The sequence below is a fragment of the Trichechus manatus genome, unplaced genomic scaffold (genome assembly GCF_000243295.1).
Source record: "Trichechus manatus latirostris isolate Lorelei unplaced genomic scaffold, TriManLat1.0 scaffold00273, whole genome shotgun sequence".
Lineage (NCBI taxonomy): Eukaryota > Metazoa > Chordata > Mammalia > Sirenia > Trichechidae > Trichechus > Trichechus manatus.
This window is the reverse complement of record NW_004444209.1, coordinates 1,287,431-1,312,260: the sequence shown is the minus strand read 5'-3', so window position 1 is coordinate 1,312,260 and position 24,830 is coordinate 1,287,431. Positions and strand designations below refer to the sequence as shown.

The following is a 24,830-nucleotide window of genomic DNA, read 5'->3' as shown; positions in this document are numbered from 1 at the left end:
CTTGTACACACACACACACACACAACACGACACGAATCACGCCCACCCCACTCGGATCCAGAGCAGGATTCAAAAGAACATCTACCATCTCCCCATCATCGTACAAGGAAGGAAGAAGCAAGTGAGGAAAACCGCTCTCCACAGTGCTGCCCGTTTCTGCCTCCTTGTTCTGAGGCTGAGGTGGGTTCACACTCCTCCTTCTTGTCGTTGGTAAGTTCGACAGAGCGTTTAGGCCGAGGGAGTCCCTTCTAGCAGAGGCAAGGTGCGGGACCGGACTGGAGGAGCTGAGGAATGGAGAGAGAGGTATAAGTCTAGTTCTTGTACGAGTTAGTGATTCTACATCCCCACTTCAATGTTTGCTTTCCGCAACTGGGCAGAGATGCCAGCGTGAGTGCTCTATTGTCTAGAAAGAACCCAGGCTCAGAGGGAGACCACAGAATCAGGGAACCGAAGGGAGATCGGGGGAGGCCTGCACTTCCGCAAAACTAAGGATTCTTTGCTTCGAACCCAGGTTTGTCACCAGACTTAAGAAGCAGGCCTTGTCCAGTTTTTTTCAAACATAACTGACATTTGGAGACTGGTGTTTTCCTTTTCTGTTTACTCTCCTTTTTTGTCCTCACCCTTAACCCACCCTCAGCCAGTGTTGTGGAATTCTTGCAGATGCTTTGCCAACAGCTTTTTCTCAGAGTTTTCTTACTGTAACGTTGTGATCCTCCACTTTCTTACTCTGAGACAGCACATCAAATGGTAATAGCACATGGGTAAAATAGAGCATCTTTATTTAGGAATGACAGTAAAAATAGTTTCAGCACCATGCTGGGGGCCAGGGAAATCTCAAGCGAACCAAGACCGTTCCGTCCTGACATTAAGAACCTTATAATCAGTTGGTAAATATAATCACTAGAAACTCAAGTGACATAATTATCTGAACAGTACATGACCACCTTCCCAGAAGCAGCCTCAGTTATTCAAAGACCTACCTAACTAAATAGCTACTATCTAGTTAGTGCAGGAGGGTAATTGTGTTTACAGACACACTTTAATTCAAGCAAACTTTTACAGAGTAGATAAAAGGGAGAGTAAAACATTTTTAATTTCAGGAAATATCCACTGTGGGTTTCCTTTCAACAGCAACTTTCAGTGGCACTTTCAAAATTAGCTTTGATTTTCTAGAAATTACTGGTATGGGATTTAAAAGCCATGTGGCACATTGGAAAGTTTACAGTCCCAGGAACACCATTGTGACCTTGGGCAAGTCATATTCTCTTTCTTTGTTCCTCAGTTTCCTTATCTGTGAAATGAGGGGCTGGCAGATGATCTCCAATGTCTCTCCCTCCCTGATGCTATGACTGTTTGCAGGAGGGGGAACTGGTAGTAACATGGCTGTTAAATAAAAGAAGTTACTCCAGTAATGTGTAAAAGGACTACAGTTTGGCAGAGGGGATGGGAAAAAGTATTCCAGGAAAAGAGAAGTCACTTTGGCTATCGTAAAAAGAGCAGATGTCAGGTTATATGCAGGCAAAAGTAAGAAGTTTGTCAAGTTAGTGTTGGAAGCATTTGCCAATGTGATTCATAAAATAGATGGAAAAGAAAGTGAACCAATGCAGGCCGGTGAAAACTGTCTTTAGGAGTTTTCATTTAATAGGCTTTTGAGCAAAGAGCAATCTCTATAAACAATTATTCTCAAAAGAATACCTTGAAATACCTGGGAAAGATACAGTGGGTGCAAAGCCCAGAGTTTGTAGAAAGGTGAATGTTTAATCTTTATCTTTGTTTGGAAATATAGGCCTGTCAGTAGGACTTTGTCCCCATTCGGCCTGAATCAATAGTGTACCTGCTTTCTGGAGCCATCAGTGATTCTTCTTTTCATGAAGAGTTTCATCCTCCTTTAACCATTACTTCTGTTACTGAATAAGTTTCATGCTTATAGAGCCAAAAAATGGTAGAGTTAGAAAGGAACTTAAAGATTTTCTAGTCTGTCCTCTCCATCACATATTATATAATTATCCCAAGGACAGGATTAAACATACATGCTCTGTAGAAAGGAGGAAGTACACCAACACTGGAGTCCTTAGAAGGCAAACCTATGCTTCCTGTGTCTATGTGAGGGGACACTATTGGCTTGAGGGAGAGGCATAGAACAAAATCCAGGGAAGGGGGAATGACTTTCAAGTTCAAGCCGTCAGAACATTTTTTTAAATTTTTTTTTTTCAATTGGCAATTGCTCTTACACGTATTAAAATTCCTGACGAAAATATGATGTTCATTAATAACAGACTATAATTCCTTGTTGTATTTTAAATATAACTGTGTAAACACTAGATGCATTTTAATGAAATAGTTTTTAAAAAATTTTCAAAACCCTATTTTCTGTTTCAACATAGCCTCACTGTGCCAAGATGTGAAGAAAAACAAACAAAAAGCAACCCTTCACCATTCATCTAACTGGCTTTTTGAGTTGTCAACTGTGTGGGCAGGTTGTGAATCCCTCAAAGGCTGGCAGGTGAAAGGCCAGAGGCAGAGAAGGGACCTGGCAGTTGTCAAGAGGCTGGAGGCTACTGCTCAGCACAACTACATAACTCTAAAATCAGAGGCTACTATTTGTGTGAGTTGGTCGTTTAGGCCACGGGACTGTGTGTGTTTGTTGTAAGTTGTGGTGGAATACCTTATCTCTGCTTTTGGGTGAGTTATTAAAGGTCACGTTGATCAAGTTATCCTAGGTTGTAGGAGTCAGCTGCTACTTCCATCAGGGACTCCTGAGGCAGTAGGGGTGTTGCAATAGGCCTGGCAGCTGTCCTGCCTAACAAATGCCTGTTTGATAACGTTAGTGTGTGTGTGTGTGTGTGTGTGTGTGTGTGTGTGTGTGTGTGTGTGTGTGGTAAGTCTGTAGGTAACAGAACATTTACCATTTCTACAATCTCCACATGTACAGGTTGATAACTTTTTAGAACTCAGTTTTCAGTGTCTGTTTAAAAAGTGATGTGTGATTAATTTAAAATGGGTACTATTCTTAAATGGTGTACTTGCCCAAAAGAGGCAAGAGGACATTTGGGAACACTGTTAGCTGCTGGTAGAGACCTTACTGTGTGAGCCCCAAGTCTCATTACTTCTATTTGCTTCTGTCATGGATTGAATTGTGTGCCCCCAAAATATCTGTCAACTCAGCTGGACCATGATTCCCTGTATTGTGGATATCATCTGATGCGATTTTCCTACGTGTTGTAAATCCTATCCCTATGATGTTAATGAGATGGGATAGGCAGCAGTTATGTTAATGAAGCAAGACTCAAATCTACAAGATTGAGTTGTGTCTTGAGCCAATTTCTTTTGAGATATAGAGGAGAGAAGTGAGCGGAGAGACAGGGGACCTCATACCACCAAGAAATAAAGAGCCAGGAGAATAGTGCATCCTTTGGACCCGGGGTCCCTGCGCTGAGAAGCTCCTAGACCAGGGGACCTCCCCTCAGAACCGACAGGAGAGAAAGCTTTCCCCTGGAGCTGACACCCTGAATTCGGATTTCTAGCCTTCTAGACTGAGAGAGATTAAATTTCTCTTTGTTAAAGCCATCCACTTGTGGTATTTCTGTTACAGCAGCACTAAATAACGAAGACATCTCCTAAAACACTTTGAACTTTGGCATTTGGCAGAACACATGTACTGGCCAGAGGTTTGTCTGTTCCTTCCTTTCCAGAGATTCTAGTAACACTGAGACGCCAGAGACTAAGGGAAAGTCAGTCTGTGGCAATTTGTTTGGTTCTCTTCTCACAACCCCCAACCATTTTTCCTTTTAGCTCAGAATCTGATTGGGGCTGCAGGGAAAGGAGAAGGGAACAGGGAAAAAGTGAAGCTCAGGCACATATGGACCCCAACAAAGCTTAAAAGTAGGTGAAGTTTGTCCTTTTCCGGGTTTCCCATGCTGCCCACATTTCTTCTTCCTTAAAACTGCAGGCCCTTCCACTTACCAAAAACTGTTCTTAAGATAGGCTCTGAAGTAAATGATAGCTGTTTAAAGAGTTTACCCTCCTAGGGGGTTTTGCATTGTAGTGGAGACCAGTATCTCAAAAATGAAATCATAGGTCTTAGTTGCCTAATGCTGCTGTAACAGAAATACCACAAGTGGATGGCTTCAACAAAGAGAAATTTATTCTCTCACAGTCTAACCCCCCGCCAAAAAAACCAAACCCTTTGCCGTTGAGTTAATACCGACTCATAGTGACCCTATAGGATAGAATAGAACTGCCCCATAAGGTTTCCAAGGAGCACCTGGTGGATTCAAACTGCCGACCTTTTGATTGGCATCCATAGCTCTTAACTACTGCGTCACCAGGGTTGCCTCACAGTCTAGGAGGCTAGAATTCGAAATTCAGGGTGCCAGCTCCAGGGGAAGGCTTTCTCTCTATGTCAGCTCTGGGGGAAGGTCCTTGTCATCAGTCTTCCCTGGTCAAAGAGCTTCTCAGCTCAGGGACCCTGGGTCCAAAAGATGAGCTATTCTCCTAGCTCTTGTTTCTTGGTGGTACAAGTTGCCCCTGCTCGCTTCTCTCTTTTATATCTCAAAAGAGATTGGTTTAAGATGCAACCTAATCTTGTAGATTGAGTCCTACCTCATTAACATAACTGCCGCTAATCCCCCCTTATCAACATCATAGAGGTAGGATTTACAACATATAGGAAAATCACTTCAGATGACAAAATGGTGGACAATCACACAGTATTGGGAATCATGGCCTAGCCAAGTTGACACACATTTTGGGGGGGCACAATTCAATCCATAACATCATATTAGTGGGATTTCAGGAATTATCCAGTAGTATTTCAGGATTTATCCAGTAAACTAGAAGCAGAGCTTTCCTGGGAACCTTGAGACCCTCTGGCTCTACCTGGGAATCAGACCAGCCTTGTTGGTAACACAGACCAGCGTTGTTGGTAACTGCTTCCAGACCTAATCATTTTCATAAACATTAAGAGAAGCAGGGAAAGTTTGCATGGTTGGGGTCTCCAAAGTGAGATCAGAAGCAAGGAGGGATAGCAAAAAGAACGTGGGACCTATGGTTGGAAAAAGAGATTCTTTTATTCCACAGACAATTAATGATCAATTCCTAGGTGTCAGTCACTGTTTTAAATACTAAGAATGTAGAGCTGAATAAGACAATTATTCTTCTCTCAAAGAATTCCGTCTAATGGAGAGAGACAAGTACATGGATGAGATCAACCATCAGAGAAGTGATTATTAACAGCTTATATTTCCCTGGTTACACTAGCCTGAAGTAAACCAGACCCCTCCCACCTATGGGGAACTTCAGATCAGCTCATATTCTTCTCTGAGCATTTTGAAAGTTTCTAGGGGTATACACATGCTTACAAAATAGCCCTTATAACCACACAAAGAGGCTGCCTTTTTACTCATTTCCCGCCCCAGCTCCCTGTATGAGGTCTATCGCTGTCATACAAAGGGACAGCCCTGCTGATAATATCTGAAAATGCCAACACACAATGTCCTTTTCTTCTCTGGAGTGTAAATGGTCTGGTTTGATGCTCCAGTTAATGTGTTCAGACTTGCCTCAAGTTTATCCCAGTAGGATTCGCAAATGAGGAAAGGTACTTTTCCTGCCAACGTTGTTGTGTTCTTCTTTACACTGGTTTGTTATGTGCTTGCAGCATCCTAGAGTTCATGAGACAACCTTTATTTGTATTCACTTTTATTGCAGTGGCCTCTTCCTAGGACCCAGGAGGCTGGATCGGAAGGGAATTTGAGTGGCACGCTCTATACCCCTCCCTGACACTGCCTTTGAATCTTTCTCCTGCCCCCTCATCATTTTCTTCTCTTAAAATGAAACCTTTCCCGGGGCATAACAGACTCCTACAAAAATAGGCTTCACTTGGGCTGACTCACCAGCTTTTCAGACATACCTGGACACATCTAAAGATTAGAGTCAAAGCAGCTTGGGACTCCTGCACAGTAAATCCACAAAGAAAGAAGTGGGCAACTCACCCTAGGATGGGATGGGATTGAGGAGGATCAGCAAGGCCTCATAGAGGAGGTGTTGCTTGAGCTTAGTCTGGAAAGATGATAAGCAGGTACTCTCCCTGTAGATAAGGGGTTTGTGGTCTGACTCTATTATTCATTGGCTGTTTGATCTTGGCGCTTCCTCATAAGAAAAATAGCCTTATGTAATATTCACCTATAGGTTCTATAAAGTGATTCTGGTGACCTTTGGCCCCCTATTTTTTCCATGCAAGCAACAAATCCACTTTGTGAGGATGCAATATCAGTATCTCATTGATGGTGGAGATAATCAATTTTACAACTGTGTTATAAGGAACAGAAAGATTGAGTGCTCGAGGTTAGTTTCTTGTGGACAGGTAAGGATGAAAGGAAGGAGGAGCTCAAGGAACATGGCACAGATATTTCTGGAGGTTGGTGACTGGGAAGTTGGGATGAAGAGCAGAGGACAAACAGCTGTCACACAGCTTCTCTTGAAATGCTTTCCTGGCTCTGTGAAATCTATGGAATAACCTGCTTGGCATCCTTTGATGTAACCAAATTATGTGGATAAGTAGAAAATACAGGGTGAAAGCATCCTGCTGGAAGACTGTATCTTACTTTGCAGATTTCTTCAGTTCTTGGAGTGGGCCCATTAGATCTGAGATGATATCTTACAGATCCAGACTATTGCATGTCTGGATGAAACCTTGGTCCTGCTGCCATGAGCAAGAGTAAGAACCACAGACGTCAGAAGAAGGCAGCTTCTGACAAAAGGCTGTTTTTATCAAACTTTGCCTCTCAGAAAAAATCTCTAACCCATTTAGGTGGGTTAATATTTGACACAATCGTGTCCAGGGAAAAGGTGAATGACCTCCCTCATTTGTCCAAGAGCAGTGCCCTTGGTTTTCATGTCCCTGCCAGGGATTGGGGATCATCAGTTCTATTCTCCCCACCCCATTCATCTGCACACTATATAATCTGAACAAGAGGGGCCTCTGGGTTCACACAGCTGGAATCCATCTCCAGGAACAAACAGCTGGAACCCATCTCCAGTTGGAGGGAAACGGCCAGAATTTTGTAAGATTCTTCTGTTGGGTAATCTACTGTTCTATTTGTTTATATAGATACTATTTCTAGCCTTCCATGCATTTCAGTGAAACCATTTTTCCCCCCTTCAAAGCCTCTGGACCCAAGCTCATGAGCTGGGAAAATAGCAAATCAGATTCTAACATTTAAAATGAGAACAGGCTTCTTTTGGGGTGGCCTATATGTGGAGCCCTGGTGGCTCAGTGGTTAAGAGCTCAGCGGCTAACTAGAAGGTTGGCAGTTCAGATCCACCAGCCGCTCCTTGGAAACCTTGTAGGGCAGTTCTGCACGGTCCTGTAGGGTCACTATGAGTTGGAATCAATTTGACAGTAATGGGTTTTTTTATAGGGTCGCTATGAATCGAAATCTACTAGATGGCAACAGGTTTGGTACATGTGGGTAAAGGAGCCCTGGTGGCGCAGTGGTTAAAACGATCAGCTGCTAACGGAAAGGTAGGCGATTTGAACCTTCCAGCTGCTCTGCAGGAGAAAGATGTGGCAGTCTTCTTCCATAAAGATTTACAGCCTTGGAAACCCTATGGGACAGTTCTACTGTGTCCTGTAGGGTCACTATGAGTTGTGGTCAACTCGACAACAATGAGTTTTGGTTTGTGTATGTGAACAAAGGGAAATTAGTGAGACTGAGAGTAAATGGAGATTTAGGAGGGATTCCTGAACTGTGATAAAGTCCCAAAAGGTCTGGGGATGCAATTTACTGCTGGGCATCTGGAGCCCCTGGGCACAGGCATTATGTGTTGCTCAACAAGGAAAGAAACAGTAAGTATGCTTTTAGCACTGTTTCCTTTTCACCTTTCCTGTTAATTTCTTTAAAAAATTTTGGATAGGGAACCCAAGGTCAAGAAGGGAGAGTACTGACATGTCATGGGGTTGTTAACCAATGTCATAAAACAATATATGTACTAACTGTTTAATGAGAAGCTAGTTTGTTCTATAAACCTTCATCTAAACTACAGTAAAAATAAATAATGTAAAAAATGACAAAAAAAAATTGGGTGCTCTTTAAAAGTAAAGTAGAACACATCCCAAGATCAAAAGAAGGTACACTGGCAGGTTGAAGGGAAGGAAGAAAGAAAAGAAGTAAGGAAATATGTTATGCTTTCACTTTTGAGTCTTTTGCCCTAGAATATATGAGAATGTGAATCTCCATCTATGGAAATTATGACCATAAGCAGTCAAGTTAACTCCTTGGTGCACAAAGTTTGATAGATCTCTTGAACACAAGCCATTGCCTGGGGCCAGAAGGGAATATTAATTCTTGTGAGGACTGGTTTGAGACAGAGGACAAAGTTAGTCTAAAGAACAGTTGTGACAAATTCCACTGATGAAAAGCTGACTGACAGGATATGTATGTAATGAGTTTCAGCATCAAGATGTAAAGGTCTACACACCTGGCCTGGAAAGATTCACTTCTGCACCACAAATAATGTCTCTTACTTATTTTCTCCCAATTCTGTTTTGTTGGAAAATTTAGAATTGCATATAAGAGTGAGGAATTTGTGAGTGGGGGAATAAAAAAACCCACTGCCAGCAAGTCAGTTCTGACTCATAGCAACCCTGTAGGACAGAGTTGAATTGCCCTATAGAGTTTCCAAGGAGCACCTGGTGGATTCAAACTGCCAACCTTTTGGTTAGCAGGCGTAGCACTTAGCCACTACACCATCACAGTTTCTAGTCAGGGAATAGATGTTAAATATTGGTGGCCACAGTGTGTGCTTTCTGAGATTTGGGTTCTGGGTGTCTTAGGGAGTCAAGATGACAATAAACCTAAGGCGAACGAACCTTCACTGAGTTGTTATGGGATGAATGTGCAAATTATACAAATCAGAAACAAAAATACTCTTTACCTCTCCAGAGTGGGATGGGAGGGCCTTCAACCTCCAAAGAGCAAGTGGCTTTTTAGGAGGCAAACCTTCCATGGAGTGTCAGTCCAGTGCCTTAACTAGTAGTGATGTAAGGGCTCGGCTTACATGCTGAATCTTAAGGGATGATGCATCTCAGTGAGATTGGGCCATCCATCACCTGGTCATCCCCTTCTTCCAGCTGGTGCATTGTGCCACCAACTAAACTTGTCTCTATGAGTTCATGGTCATTAGTCTTTTACTGGTGAAACTAGGAAAGCCTCTCTTACCTTTCATGAGAGCCACGGACTTTCAGACTTTTAGAGCTAGCAACTCTCATTTTACAGATGAACAAACTAGGTCTGGAGAGGGAAATGAAGTCAACCATTTAAAAAAAAATTTATCGAGGGAATCTGCCAGCCGCTCCAAGGGAGAAAGATGTGGAAGTCTGCTTCTGTAAGGATTACAGCCTTGGAAACCCTATGGGGAGGTGCTACTCTGTCCTATAGGGCCGCTATGAGTTGGAATTGACTCGACAGCAACAAGTTTTTTACTGTGAGGCAGGCAGTGTGATTCAAGGGTGAATAACATGGGCCTGGCCCTCCTGTAGATTATACACCAGTAGGAAACACTGACAACTAAATAAACGACAGTTTGCCCAAGATCACATGAATAATGTCACGCTTGAAAATGGTGCCCATGAAACCTGACAACAGGTACATCTTTACTTTGTGATATCCTGTTGGCAGATCTTGAGCTTTATAGCTTTTGTTTTGAAGCATTTGTGTCTAGTGAGATGTCCTTGGTCTTAATATCTAAATCACAGAGAACTGGGATAGAGACTCTAGATAGTCCTGCTAGCTCAGACTCTTTTCTGTGACCATCAGTATCCGCATGATGTGTACAACACTGGCACCTCCTACAAAGACTGACTAACTCTAAGACAGCATAGACGACAACAGCCACATTCTTATCCACCACTGCCACCTAATGACTCTTTGGGGTAGTACCAGCTCTGGTTCTACTTCCTGATTTTTGTACTGTGGGATTCTGGCACAAGGAAGAGGCCTGTGGACTGTGACTGTGTGACTTCTAAGGTCCCTTCCAATCCTGTGAACCTGTCACTCTGCAATTGCCTTTGACATTAAAGAAGCCAATATTTGTCCACATAGAGCAAGACATTACAAATTGATTACAAATCAATAAAACTTTGATAAGGTCTTCCAAAAAACTAGAAAGAGAAAACACACTCAGGAGACTGAAAAGCACAATGTCAATGTAAAGAGCTGGGCACGTGGGCAGCGTGGCAGCCCAGCAGCTAGTTGGAGTGGTGACAATGTATGAATACATACTCTTTTAGCCGTGGCTCTCCCCTCTGCAATCATGTAGCACTTTCTGGCTCACCTTCCATGGACCCAAATTGACTTGATTCTATTACAAATTATAATCTATGTGTTTAATGGAAAGTTTTTCAGCCGCTGTTTTATTTCAGTATTGTGAAATGACCAAAAAAATCACCTTAGATCATAATTTAGTATTCTTCAGTAGTGCGCCACATTTTTCTGTGTTTATTAGGAACCAACAAACAAGGCAGAGCAATGCCAAATGCTGGCTAGAAAGAGAGCTCACTCTATCACGTGCCTTCCTGTGTGACCAAGGATTTCCTCGTCTTTCTAGACTCACAGTGATACTCCCAGTGCTACTAGGACCCATGGCCTTTTAAAGGTCTACAAAAATATTTGAGGTATGAAAAATAATGTTTATTGACTCCTCACACACAAAAGGGCAAAGTGCAAGTTAAATAAATAATTAAAGAAGTGTCTACGAAAATGTACCATTTATTTTTTAAACTTAGGATTCATAAGAATTCCATCACATTTAAGAATCATTTGAAGGGCAGGTTTTTCTCCTTTCATAAGAATTTCTTCGTATGTGTGGTGATTGCCAAGAAATCGTAGCTGATCACAAATTAAATGAGTTACTCGTAGACAATTTTAAAATCAAACTATTAAAAAGTTATGGCTAAAAATCATATTTATTGTAAGATGTGGTACAGTTTCATATGTTTGGTATAAGGTGGAGCAGGCCTAAGATGGTTTTTAAAGGCTCTGTATGTTCTTTAAAGTTGTCACCAATGTGCTCCTAAGGGTACAGAGCAGGTAAACATGTCCTCCCTAGGGGAACTAAAGGTATAGTCAGAGTCTACCTGATGCAAGCACCAAATACTTTTCAGTTCTCAAATCTTTAAATTTCATAAGGAATCTGATCTTAAAGGTTGTTTTCTGTTTCATTATAATCCATATTTGTGTGATTCTACTCTAAATTATCTATCTCTGAGTTAAAATTATGCTCCAGGAAGAAGCACCCTTCTGACCCCATGTTTGTGTGTCTGTAACACACCACCCTTGGGATGTGTGCATTCGGCTATTTGACAGTTCTGGAGCAATGATGGCAGGAATCCTCTTCTTTTTCTTCTTTTGAGGGAGACATTCAAGAAACAGCTGCAAATTGGAAGGCCTTTGATATGATGAAAAGGTCTAAGGAGTTGTTTTCCACTTACCACTTGGTCACATCGTTTGCCTGCTGTGTGACAATGTATGTACATGTTCAAGGAAACTGTAGAAAACATTCTGAGAATAATCCAAATTGTTCCTGATGTGAGAAGCTCCCATAACAATAGCATGTGCTTGAATTCTTCCTCCAACCCTCTGTTAAGAGTTGACCCCAGACCTACTTGTAAGCATTACATGACTTCTTCCAAGCCCTTCTTCTGTTCTTACAAATAGTACACAATAATTCCACGTTTGGGCATGAACCACCTATTTTTTGAGGAAGTAGGTCTGCCTCCCTTCACCTCAGGGTGAAACTGTTCCCTTCACAGCTGGCTAATTGACCTGTCCTGGAACCTGTCTTCAACAATAATCTGCTTTACCCTTTCCTATGTTCAGGGTTCCCCAAATCTCTCTTCTTCACAGCTCTCACCTTTTATATAACTATCTCATCTCAGTAAATTGGTTCTCCCCTTCCCCGTGGATGGTGCATGCTCCTTTTGAGGAGGCATTTGGTATGTCTTAATGGTCTTTGTGTTCCCAGGACCTAGCACAGTGCTTGGTACTCAGTAGGGCTTATGTAATATTTGTTACTAAATTAATTAATAAATTAATTAAAGAATGTGAATGGATTTTGTAATGCTAAGACTGATAGAAAAGTAGATACACAGTGATCCTAAGGGATAAAAAAGAATGGTTGGGGCTGAGAGTTGTGTTCAAGAAACCATTAAGTAGACTTTTAAAGGAATGGATTGACAAGAGGTGGAGATTAATGAAGAAGAGAAAAGAAAAAAATAATGAAGACATAACCATAATAAACATCTACGCACCCAATGACGGGGCTCCAAAATACATAAAACAAACTCTAACTGCACTGAAAAGAGAAATTGACAGTTCCACAATAATAGTAGGAGACTTCAACACAGGTAAAGAACAGAACATCTAGAAAGAAACTCAACAAAGAAAAGAAAAAACAGAATTGAGTGACTGAGGATACTGATTCATGATGCCTTGTCAGAAAGAAAAGTCCCTATTCTATCAGCCTAATTCGGCAATGCTGTTCTATGCCCCTGCTATACTTCCTTTTGCCCTTGGCAGGGGCCTCTGTTGGAAGAGATGGTGATGGGCTTGGACCCCCTGTTGTTAGTCTTCATGCTGGGTCTGGGTCTGACCTGACCAACCCTGACTCAAGATGATTCCAGTTACAAACACTTCTGACTTCAAGCCAAAGGGCAGGAATGACAGATATTGTGAAAGCATAATGGGGAAACGAGGCTTGACCATGCCCTGCAAAGGCACCAACACCTTCATTCACGGCAACGAGAGCGGCCTCAAGGCCATCTGTGGAAATAAGTATGGAATCTCCCACGGAGAAAATTTAAGAATAAGCAAAGCTTCTTTCCAGATCACCACTTGCAGACATGTAGAAGGTCCCCCTGGCCGCCATGCTGGTACAGAGCTACGCAAGTGTTCAGAGACGTTGTTGCCTGCAAAAATGACTTACCTGTCCACTTTGATGAGTCCTTTTTCCGTCCACAACCAGTAGGCCACTAGTCCAGACCTGGGGCTGCCATCTTTCCCCGGTGTTTCCCCTCCACACCGCAGAATGGTGGTGGCCACATTCATTGCCAGAGGCCCAGAAAATATACTACCTGGATCTTTTGTTTCCCGTTTTACAACACATTTAATTAAAATGTCTCTGAAATCAGTAAGAACCAAAGCCTTCTCACTGACTCATGGCATATTGATCTTTCCCCGTGTTCTCTGTTCAGCTGCTCCCCAAGAGGATTGGATGAACTAGAAATGCCTTTTCCCTTATTAGTCAGTTCCAAGGATAATAGGGAGGTGGGCTTTACCTTTCATGAAGGTAATGATGGTAAATTGATTTTACAGAGCAAGCTGGGAAAATTCCACCGCTCATGGCCCATGAGAAGAATTTTCAGGTGAAGCGAATTATTTTTGCTATCAAACAATAAGCCAGTATTACTTTTCTAAATAGGAGACCTTGGGGAGAAGAGTCTGGGAGTAAGGAACAGCAGATTAATTACAGCCTGTCTCTCTCTCTCTCTCTCTCTCTCTCTCTCTCTCTCTCTCGCGCGCGCGCGCGCGCGCGCACACACACACACACACACACACACACACTTAATCCTGCATGAATACCTGAATCCATTCAGGATAGCCATCTCTTGTCTTAAGCAGGAAGTACTTTTGATATTGGTTTGAATGGAATGATCTCAGGATGTTCTCTTGTAATGGTTATTTAATATAAACTTAAAATTTTTTTATTATATTATTTGCTTTTTACTCTTTTACTTCATCAGCTGATGTCTGGCAACTGTGAGTTCTTAGAAAATTTATAGAAAGATTCCGAACTTATCACTTATTTTTCTTCAACTAGATTTGTTTTCAAGTAAACATAAACTTAGATTAACAAACACTCTCTTTGTAAAATACGCTAATCAGTCCACAGGTTCAATGGTTTGCTTCCTGCTACCTAGTTTCTATCAACAGGTGCCTGGATATTTTATTAGAAAGTGTTGTTGTTAGTTGTCATTGAGTCACCTCCAACTCATGGCAACCCCATATACAGCAGAAAGAAACATTGCCTGGTCCTGCACCATCTTCCAACACTATGTTGGACAATACTGTGTTGTGATCCATAGAGTTTTCAATAGCTAATTTTCAGAAGTAGATCACTGGGCCTTTCTTCCTAGTCTAAGTCTGGAAGCTCCGCCAAAACCCATCCACCATGGCTGACCCTACTGGTATTTGAAATACTGGTAGCATAGCTTCCAGCATCCTAGCAACATTCAAGCCACCACAATATGACAAATTGACAAATGGGTGGTAGTATTTAGAAAGTAATTGTTAATAAGTTACTGTTATAGGCCACTAGTTTAGCTGTCTTGTGAATTTAGACTATAGTGGTCACAGTATTGCCTATGGTGGCCTCTCCTGTTGTCTGCATTGCCTTGAAATGGGTCAAAAGCCCTGGTTACCCAATGTCCAGATGCCATCTGGGAGAACCCAGACTCACTGAAAGTAGTCAGACTTATGGAGGAAGGGGATGGATAGAGAATGCTGGTGCATTCTCACCATAGAAATCTCTCCACCATCTGTTAGTCTATCTCAAAATTGAAAGTATTGTCATTTCCTAAGAAAATAGGGGGAAAAGTTTTTCAAACTTCTTTTTAGAAAATTTGACTTGTTATAAATCTCAAAAACCTCTCAGGAAGTGAGGAAGTCTCAGTTTTTAGTAGAAAACTTGTACCCTTCAAGTTTTCTAACCAGTACTATCTCCTTGAGGAGAGGCAAAGTGACTGCCTATAGGTCAGTCACTCATAGTTATTAATGGGGAAAGTCAAAGGTATGGACAGACCATTGTTGTAGATTGAATAGTGTCCCCCCAAAATATATGTCGTAAACCATAAGCCCTATACCTGTGGATGTAATCTTATTTGGGAATAGGGCTTTCTTTGTTATGTTAATAAGGTCATATCACTGTAGGGTGTGTCTTAAGCCAATCACTTCTGAGATATAACAAGAACAGATGAGGCACAGAAGCAAGCAAGGACAAACAACGGGAAGGTAAATACCACATGGAGATCTCCAAGGAACACCAGGAAGAATGCTAGAGAAGCTGAGACAAGGGTTTCCCTCAGAACGGACAGAGAGAGACTTCTCCTAGAGCTGGTGCCCTTAATTTGGGATTCTAATCTCCTAAACTGTGAGAAAATAAATGTATGTTCTTTAAGGCCACCCACTTGTGATATTTCTGTTATAGCGCACTAAGAAACTAAGACAACCATTATTATACTGATCGTGTCATAGCTATGAAAACTCACGTCTTCTTCCAACATCTGCTGAGAGCATTATGCTTACATACCTTGCTCTGGTGTTAGGGGAAGTGACTGCTTCAGAGGAAATCACATGGCCATGGGATGAGGATGCTTCCTGACCTGCTGAGTGGAGCTAGCAGTTGGGTAGCTAATCTTAGTACTTTTTGCTCTGAATCTCTTGTACTATCATAACCAAAAGCTGTTTGGAATGAAGAGTCAAATGGCACGCAAGTCATTTATCTCAAGCAAATAATTTGAGGAGTTGAAGTCCATATCAGCTGTGCTTTGTTGACTTCACAAGGAAAAGAGAAGAAAAACTCTAAAATGTCAAGTCCTTGAAGAATGGTGACATCCAAGGAAGAAAATTCTGTACAACTTAGAGAAGAAAAATTTTTCCAGGGACACAACATAAATTTCAGTAGCTGAGATCTCATAGCTTACAAGTAGCCTTCCAATTTCTTGGGATACAAGTAACCTACAGAACAGAAAGTCAACACAGCATTGTTGTTGTTGTTAGGTGCCGTCAAGTCGGTGCCTACTCATAGCGACCCTATGTACAACACAAAGAAACACTGCCTGGTCCTGTGCCATCCTCACAATCGTTGTATGTTTGAGCTCATTGCTGCAGCCACTGTGTCAGTCAATCTCATTGAAGATCTTCCTCTTTTTCAATGACCCTCTACTTTACCAAGCATGATGTTCTTCTCTAGGGATTGGTCCCTCCTAATAACATGTCCAAAGTACGTGAGACAAAGTCTCATCATCCTCGCTTCCAAGGAGCACTCTGGCTGTATTTCTTCCAAGACAGACTTGTTTGTTCTTCTGGAAGTCCATGATACATTCAGTATTCTTTGCCAACACTATAATTCAAAGGCATCAATTCCACCACGTGTTTGTCAGTTTGCCATATTGTGGTGGCTTGTGTATTGCTGTGATACTGGAAGCTTTGCCACCAGTATTTCAAATACCAGCAGGGTCACCCTTGGTGGACAGATTTCAGTGGAGCTTCCAGATTAAGACAGACTAGGAAGAAGGACCTGGCAGTCTACTTCTGAAAAAATTGGCCAATGAAAACAACACAGCATAGTCACTGATTTTTTCTAGATAAGAGGAAGCCAGGGAAACCAAGAGAAATGGTGATGATAAAATAATATTGTCAACATTTCCTGAGTACTTACCACATATTAGCCATTGTCTAAGCACTTTACATCGATTTTCTCATTTAGTCTTTGTAACATCCATAGGGGGTAGGTATTATTTTTATGCTCATTTTACTTATGAATAAATATACTGACAGAAGTTGAATAATTTCCCGGGTGTCACAAAGCTCATGTGGCAGAGGTGTACCTTTGAGACCACAGTGTCAAAAGAGGTTCTTATTGGGAGTCAGTAACCAGAAAGTAAGTGTTGGAGGACAATTTTGGGATCATTTCATTTTCTTATCTAGCTAGAGCCTTGAGATGCACCCATTGATCTCTACATTGCACCTCTGTTCTCAGGTATTTTTCTGTGTCTTGTTAACTTGGTCGGTTAGTGTCTTAGTTATCTAGAGCTGCTATAGCAAAAATACCACAGTGAATGGCTTTAACAAAGATAAATTTATTTTCTCACAGTCTAGGAGGCTAGAAGTCCAAATTCAGGGTGCCAGCTCCAGAGTATGGCTCTCTCTCTGTCGGCTCTGGAGGAAGGTCCTTGTCATCTATCTTCCCTTGGTCTAGGAGGTTCTCTGCACAGGAACCCTAGGTCCAAAGGACACACTCTGCTCTGGGTGCTGCTTCCTTGGCGGTATGAGGTCCCCCTGTCTCTTTGCTTGCTTCTCTCTTTTATATCTCAAAAGAGATTGACTCAAGACAATTTAATCTTGTCGATTGAGTCCTCCCTCATTATCATGACTGCCACTAATCCCATCTCATCAACCTCATAGAGATAGGATTTACAACACAGAGGAAAATCACATCAGATGACAAAATGGTGGACATTCACACAATACTGGGAATTATGCCCTAGCCAAGTTGACACACATTTTTGGGGGACACAGTTCAATCCATAACAGTGTGGCTGAGGCCAAAGGTTTAGTCCCCCATGAATACTTTAAGTCTTCTGTGCAGCCATTTATCTTGCTAGACCATGTTGTTGGTCACCAGAAGCATGATGAGAGAAAGTAGATAAGATCATGCAAGGTCAGTGATGCTGCTGGGAAAACAGCCCAAAGTACCTTGCTCTGCTGAAACTGTTATCCACTGGTCTTGGGGTGGGGAGTAAATAAAGCATCGTCCAACCCCACCCACCTTCCTCCCACAACCCCTTTCACTTCCCTTTCTTCCTAACATCATATCTTGTGTCTACAAATGCAGGCACAGGAATATGACATAAAGCTTTATATCTTTCTGTGCAAAGACAAAAAATGTTATGAATCTAAGATGTTGCATTTGAAAGAATGATAGCAATGTTTGATCGTGATCATTATTGCTAATCAAAGGATAGGCTTTAGGTGGAACGAATTGCAAGTCATTTCAGCTCTATCCATCCACACAGTCCGCTCTGCCGTCATGAAGCAGCATCTTTGAAAACGAAGGGCAGTAGTGCCCATATACATCAATCCTGGGGTTCAGGGGGGCCAGTCTTTGGACAGCACATGTAGAGATGATTGCTTACTTCCTGTTAAATCAGGAATGATTTTTCTTTGTTCTGAGTCAGCGCTGCCTCACTACCAAGAGGCAAGTGTATTTACAGTTTATGTCAATCCCAGGAGTGACCGCCAGATGGCAGTGTCTGGCTAGCCGTGGTTGGCCGGTGAGTCTCTCTCTACCCTCACCTCTTTAAACTGAGCGAGAGGGGAACCAACTTTGAGCATAAGCGTCTTTAATACTCTGAATATTTAGGGAGTGGGACGAGAGAGGCAGTAAAACATGATGGAAAGAGCACAGGCTTTGGAGTCAGATAGGCCTGGATGCCTTTCTTCAATCAGCCAACAAAAGCAGTGAACGTTCTAAAACCACATTGTTTTCTTTGTTGTTGCTCTGAAGTTTTTTGGGTTTTTGTTTAAAACCTGTGTTAAATTTATGTTTATCTTTCACTGCCTAGACGCGCAGCACAATGATCCAGCAACTAGAGAAGATAGACAGCTACCAACACATAATGTCACTTGTGATAGAATTTATCTTCTATTCCTGTCTCTAGGCCCTCTGCCCATGTTCTACTAACTTTTCCTTTCTGCTGTCCCTTGCTTTCTCTTGTCAAAGAAGAAAATTGCACCAGATAATGTAAAAACAGGCAAGATCCACTTTATTTCAAAAGGACTGTTAGGAGGGGAGGGGAATGGAGTAAGAAAAAACAGAGAAGAAGCACCTCAACTCGGCAATGGGGAGAGTCCAACTCCTTACTATGCTGGAACAAAGAACTACAAGTCCCGTTGCTGAGGTGAGTCGGTTAAGACTCTTAGCAACCCTATAGGACGGAGTAGAACTACACCGTAGGGTTTCCAAGGAGTGGCTGATGGATTCAAACTGCTGACCTTTTGGTTAGCAACCAAGCACTTAACCACTGCACCACCAGGGCTCCAGGGACCATGAGATTTTAAAAAGAGTTAAGGGGGGTTGATCACCAGGTTGGGTGAATGATTGACTAAGGTTGCAATTAGGGCAATTTTCTTTGGAATGTTTTCTTTCCTGATGATAGTCCACAGGGATCCTAGGAGACCCAGGGCAAGAGAGAAAGAGATAAGGATTAGGTATTCCTAGGTCATAGGTCTTAAAGACTGAAGGAGAGAGGAAGATTGGGAAGATAAAAAAGAAAAGCCTATTCTAATTAAACAAAGGAAATTAATAAATCCATTGTTTGCAGTAAGCCATTCTCTGGAACAAACATGTAGGGGGATATCTTTAACTATTGTTGCTCCCCAGGACCTTAGGCCTCCAGTAAAATTTAACTTTGTCATTCTCCAGGCACCTCTAAGGTAGCGATGACTCTACGGAGGACCCGTTCATTGTTTCTGTTCTTGCTGCTGACCCTGCTGGGGCTGGTGCTGGTGCAGCCCTCCTATGGCCAAGATCGCATGTACCAACGGTTCCTGCGGCAACACGTGGATCCTCAGGGGACAGGTGGCAATGATAGCTACTGCAACTTGATGATGCAAAGACGGAAGATGACTACGAACCGGTGCAAGCCCTTCAACACCTTCATCCATGAAAACATCTGGAACATTCATAGTATCTGCAGCACCACCAATATCCAGTGCAAGAATGGCAAGATGAACTGCCATGAGAGTGTAGTGAAGGTCACAGACTGCAAGGAGACAGGAAGTTCCAGGGCCCCTAACTGCAGATATCGGGCCATGGCCAACACTAGGCGGGTTGTCATTGCCTGTGATGGTAATCCGAAGGTACCTGTGCACTTTGACAAATAGATGCCACCCTGCAGTGGTTAGGACACAGCATTTGGTCTTCAGTTACTCCTTGAATACCAATGGGTAATGCATTCGCGCTGTCCCGGGCTCTGCCTCCTCTGCTTATTTCTTAATCTTTTTCTCTATATAACCCATTCTGTTAAATGCATTACATCAAAGAGAAATGCAGACACAATACTATCACGAGCCTGGGCTTTTCTGTACTAAGCTTCCTATTATAATACTGGCCAGCTTAGCTCTCTCAGATCCTACACTCTAGAACTTCATCATTATATGTATTTACATAACATTTCAAACATTTCATCTTCCACATTTCAAACATTTCAAAATGCTTTCATCTCAGTTATCTCATTTTAATACCACAGCATCCCTGTGATGCTGGCGATGCTGTTATATCTAGAAGCTAGAAGTTAACTGATTTGCTGAAGGCCATAAAGTTAATGGAAGAGCTGAGACAAAAGCCCAGTTTGGCTGGCTACTCATCCAGGACTTTTTCTGCTTCATCACAAGGAGTATTTTGAAAGTATCTGCTTTTTGTCATCACCAAAAGTCAGCTGAGATGTTGCGCTAAGTTTTCAAAAATTTGGAAATATCTACTGGCAGAATGAGAGCTCTACCTGTATAATTTGGTATCATTGTTATGTTTGGGTCTGATAAGATAAAAAAATGATATAAGTAGTTTTCTATTTCTCTTCCCAAGCTTCTGAATCACCCTGTCGAATCAGTGTATTGAAAGTGTACTGGATAATTAACTTCCACTCTTCCTGACAGAGAGATTTTACACGTTTTTCCTATAATAAAGGACTTAAACTTCAGGTATCTGAGAAGACTGTGCTATGGTTCTTGAGTGTGAGTTTGCTTCTTTTCTTTTCTCTCCTATTCTCTTTTAGTTCTTCTTGAGTTTCTAAACATGCACACATCATACCGCCCTCATAAACCCTGGTCAAAAACGAAAACTTGTCAGATCTGTGACCACAGCACCAAAACTTTTCTTTCCTTTACTCCAGAGGGAATGATTTCTCTGAAGACACTTCTCAAACCTCTCCATTCCCCTGGCCTTCCTTTGAAAAACAAACCAACTGGGGAACAGAGATGCGTGAAGACGTTAGCTCCTAGAGAAGGGAGGGGTGTGTGTGTGTGTGTGTGTGTGTGTGTGCGCGCGCGCGCGCGCACGCGTGCGCGGATCTGTCTGTGTAACTAGGATAAGGAGGAAGGTTGGGAAGGGAATTCTCTCCTTCATACTGTCCAGGTAATCATGAAAAGTTGATAACCAAAGGAAGTAATAGATGGCCACATAATCTCACTTGTGATGGAATTCATCTTCTATTCCTGCTTCTATGCCCTTCGCCCATAGTCTACTGACTTCTATCCCAAAGTATGTCCCAGACCCTATATTACCTTTTTTCCCCCAAGAGATCACCCCTTGAGTTTTAATTGTAATGTAGTCAAGACTTGTACAAAGTTGTTGATTGAATCTGAAATGGAAATTTAAACATTTCACTGATTTCTTCAAGTAGAACTGCATGATTGCTGACAGATTAGATATAAATGTGTTCAATGTACCAGATCCATTTTGGTGAGCTTGTTGTTCCCCATTATTCCTTCCATTATGTAAATAGCATAACTGGAATATCTGTACCCTTAGATCTTTTTTATTGTTTTATATCCAGGTGGCATTTTGATTTTCCATGTTCATACTGGGGCTTTTTTTTCAATATCTAATTTAGATAGAAAGTCTGTGGTCATGTCCTTTCCTTAAATTCCTCCTAATTGTTTGACTTCATTGATAGAGGAGAGGGGAGGGCAAGGGAGAGGAGAGGAGAAAGAAGAGTGCTAGAGTCAGACTTGGGGGTTGGAGAATTATTAGGATACAAGTACATTTCTGCCTGCATGTATGTTATGGATTGAATTAGGTATCCCAAAAGTATGTGCTGTAAATCCTAACCGCTATGCCTGTGGTTATAATCCCATATAACCCCTTTTCTTGCACTAAAGTAAGATTAATAGGCATATTATGCTGATTTTGATCATCTAACCAAATTATCAACAGCTTTTCCATTTAATAATTAAACCAATAATTAATAATTCTGTTGCTTAGTAATAATTGTAGCTTTCATCAGGGCAGGCCTTTTACATGCTCCATTAGTCTCACTTTATCCTTTAAAATTGTTCCAACCAGTGACCAACTGTAGCCTAATCCTCTTGCAATGACCAACAGCGTTTCGCCTCTTTCAGATTTATTATTTCCATTTTATTTTCAATCATGATCGTTTTCTTTGATGCATCATCAGCACTTGCATCAGATTTATGCTTTGGAGGCATGGTTATAAGGGTAAGTAAGACGAAAATTTAAGCCAAATACAAAGTTACACACTCAACACAGCGTTGCCGGCAACGTGATCTGACTTAAAATGGCAGACGGCGTTCTCCTTCCTCCAGTGGATGAACAGATGACGCAGCACAATGTTTTCATGAGTATCACAAAGTAGTGCGAGTGTTCGTTATTGAGAACCATTGTATTTAACACAAATTTTTAATACAACAGGCTTTATGGCAGTCCGTTCTTAAGTATGAGTTATCCGTAAGTTGGACATTCTTAAACCGGGGACTTACTGTACTTCAGAAATTCACTCAAAGCCTAATGGAAACAACTAGAGCATTGTCCCTTTATTATTTTTGGTCTTACTTACAATTTTTTTGAAATTTTTTGTCCCATTTCCCTCTGTTTAAAATAGCTAAGGCCCAGTTGACTATAACATTATTGATTTTAATAAAAGATAACATTTTCCACAACTCTCAAGACAATCAAAAGGTGATTAGTATTAGTTAGGATAAAGTTATGCTGTGAAAACAATACAGTACTTTTAAGACCAAATAATTTTATTTCCCTCTCACTTAAGAATTCCTAGAAGAGCGGTGTAAATTATTCAGAATACAGATTCCTACCATTGTGTTACTGTGCTGTTCCCTTGGAGAGGGGTCTTAAGCCTCTTGTGCTATGCACCTCTTTTGCATTCTGTAGATGAACACTTTTTTTTTAATTGTACTTCAGATGCAGGTTTACAGAGCAAACAAGTCTCTCATTAAACAATTAATATACATATTGTTTTGTGACATTGGTTGCCAACCATACAACATGTCAACATTCTCCCCTTCTTAACCTTGGCTTCCCTGTTACCAGCTTTCCTGTCTCCTCCTGCCTTCTCTTCCTTGACTGTGGGCAGGTGTCCCCATTTAGTCTCATTTTATTTTATGAGCCTGTCTAATCTTTGGCTGAAGGGTGAACCTAAGGAGTGACTTCATCACTGAGATATAAGGTGTCTGGGGCCATACTCTCAGGGTTTCTACAGTATCTATCAGACCAGTAAGTCTGGTCTTTTTTGAGTGTGTGTGAGTTAGATTTCTCCAGCTTTGTCTGGGACCCTCTATTGTAATCCCTGTCAGGGCAGTCAGTGGTGGTAACCGGGCACCATCTACTTGTGCTGGACTCAGTCTGGTGGAGGCTGTGGTAGTTGTGGTCCATTAGTCCTTTGGACTAATCTTTACCTTGTGTCTTTGATTTTCTTCATTCTCCCTTGCTCCAGATGGGGTGAGACAAGTGGAGTATATCAGATGGCACCTCCCAAGCTTTTAAGACCCCAGACACACCAAAGTAGAATGTAGAATATTTTCTTTATAAACTATGTTATGCCAATTGAGCTAGATGTTCCCAGACACCATGGTCCCCACAGCCCTCAGCCAAGTAATTTGGTCCCTCAGGGAGTTTGGATGTATCTATGGAGCTTCCATGACTTTGTCTTGGAGAAGTTGTGCTGACTTCCCCAGTACTGTGTACTGTCTTACCCTTCACCAAAGTTACCACTTATCTATTGTCTAGTGTTTTTCCCTCCTACTCTTCCCCTCCCTTGTAACCATCAAAGATTGTTTCTTTTTCTGTGTAAACCTTTTCATGAGTTTTTATAGTAGTGTTCTCATACAATATTTGTCCTTTTTTGATTGACTTATTTCACTCAGCATAATGCCCTCCAGATTCATCCATGTTGTGAGATGCTTGGCAAATTCATCATTGTTCTTTATCATTGCATAGTATTCCATTGTGTGTACGTAGCATAGTTCGTTTATCCATTCATCTGTTGAGGGGCACCTAAGTTATTTCCATCTTTTTGCTATTGTGAATAATGCTGCAATGAACATGGGTGTGCATATGTCTATTTGTGTGAAGGCTCTTATTTCTCTAGGATATATTCCTAGGAGTGGGATTGCTGGATCCTATGGTATTTCTATTTCTAGCTTTTTAAGGAAGCTCCATATCATTTTCCAAAATAGTTGTACCATTTTGCATTGCCACCAGCAGTGCATAAGAGTTCCAATCTCCCTGCAGCTTCTCCAACATTTGTTATTTTCTGTTTTTTTGATTTGTGCCAGTAATGTTGGGGTGAGATGGTATCTCATTGTGGTTTTGATTTGCTTTTCTCTAACGGCTAGTGATCATGAGCATTTCCTCACGTATCTTTTAGCCACTTGAATGTCTCTTTGGTGAACTGTCTGTTCATATCTTTTGCCTATTTTTTAATTGGATTATTTGTTTTTTTGTTGTAGAGGTGTTGGGTTTTCCTGTAGATTTTAGAGATTAGGCCTTTGTTGGATTTGTCATAGCCAAACATTTTTTCCCAGTCTGTAGGTTGTCTTTTTACTCTTTTGGTGATGTCTTTTGATGAGGATAAGAGTTTAATTTTTAGAAAATCCTAGTTATCTAGCTTATCTTCTGGTGTTTGTGTATTGTTAGTTATAGTTTGTATCCTGTTAATGTCATGTATTAGGGCCTCTAGCATTGACCTTATTTCTTCTTCTATGACCTTTATAGTTTTTGGTTTTATATTTAGGTCTTTGATCCATTTCAAATTAGTTTTTGTGTATGGTTTAAGGTATGGGTCCTGTTTCATTTTTTTGGAGGTGAACATTCAGTTTTGCTAGCACCACCTGTTAAAAAGACTATTTTTTCCCCATTTGATAGACTTTTGGTCTTTGTCAAAGATCAGGTGACAGTAGGTGGATGGATTTACATCTGGGTTCTCAATTCCGTTCCACTGGTCAGTATGTCTGTCGTTG

At 41.5% G+C, this 24,830-nt stretch overlaps 2 protein-coding genes across 2 annotated transcripts; both read left to right on the top strand.

The window, feature by feature from the left end:
- RNASE4 (ribonuclease A family member 4) lies at positions 1-20,865 on the top strand. The gene is made up of 2 exons (XM_023724960.1): positions 1-210; positions 19,261-20,865. Exon 2 carries the CDS (start codon positions 19,278-19,280, stop codon positions 19,719-19,721), a length of 444 nt encoding a protein of 147 aa, XP_023580728.1. The 5' UTR covers positions 1-210; positions 19,261-19,277; the 3' UTR covers positions 19,722-20,865.
- ANG (angiogenin) lies at positions 12,346-13,495 on the top strand. Its single transcript, XM_004391284.2, is given in 3 exon segments — positions 12,346-12,691; positions 12,693-12,907; positions 12,910-13,495. Coding segments are annotated over 3 exon segments (435 nt in total). The 5' UTR covers positions 12,346-12,593; the 3' UTR covers positions 13,032-13,495.
- Positions 20,866-24,830: the final 3,965 nt, after the last annotated feature.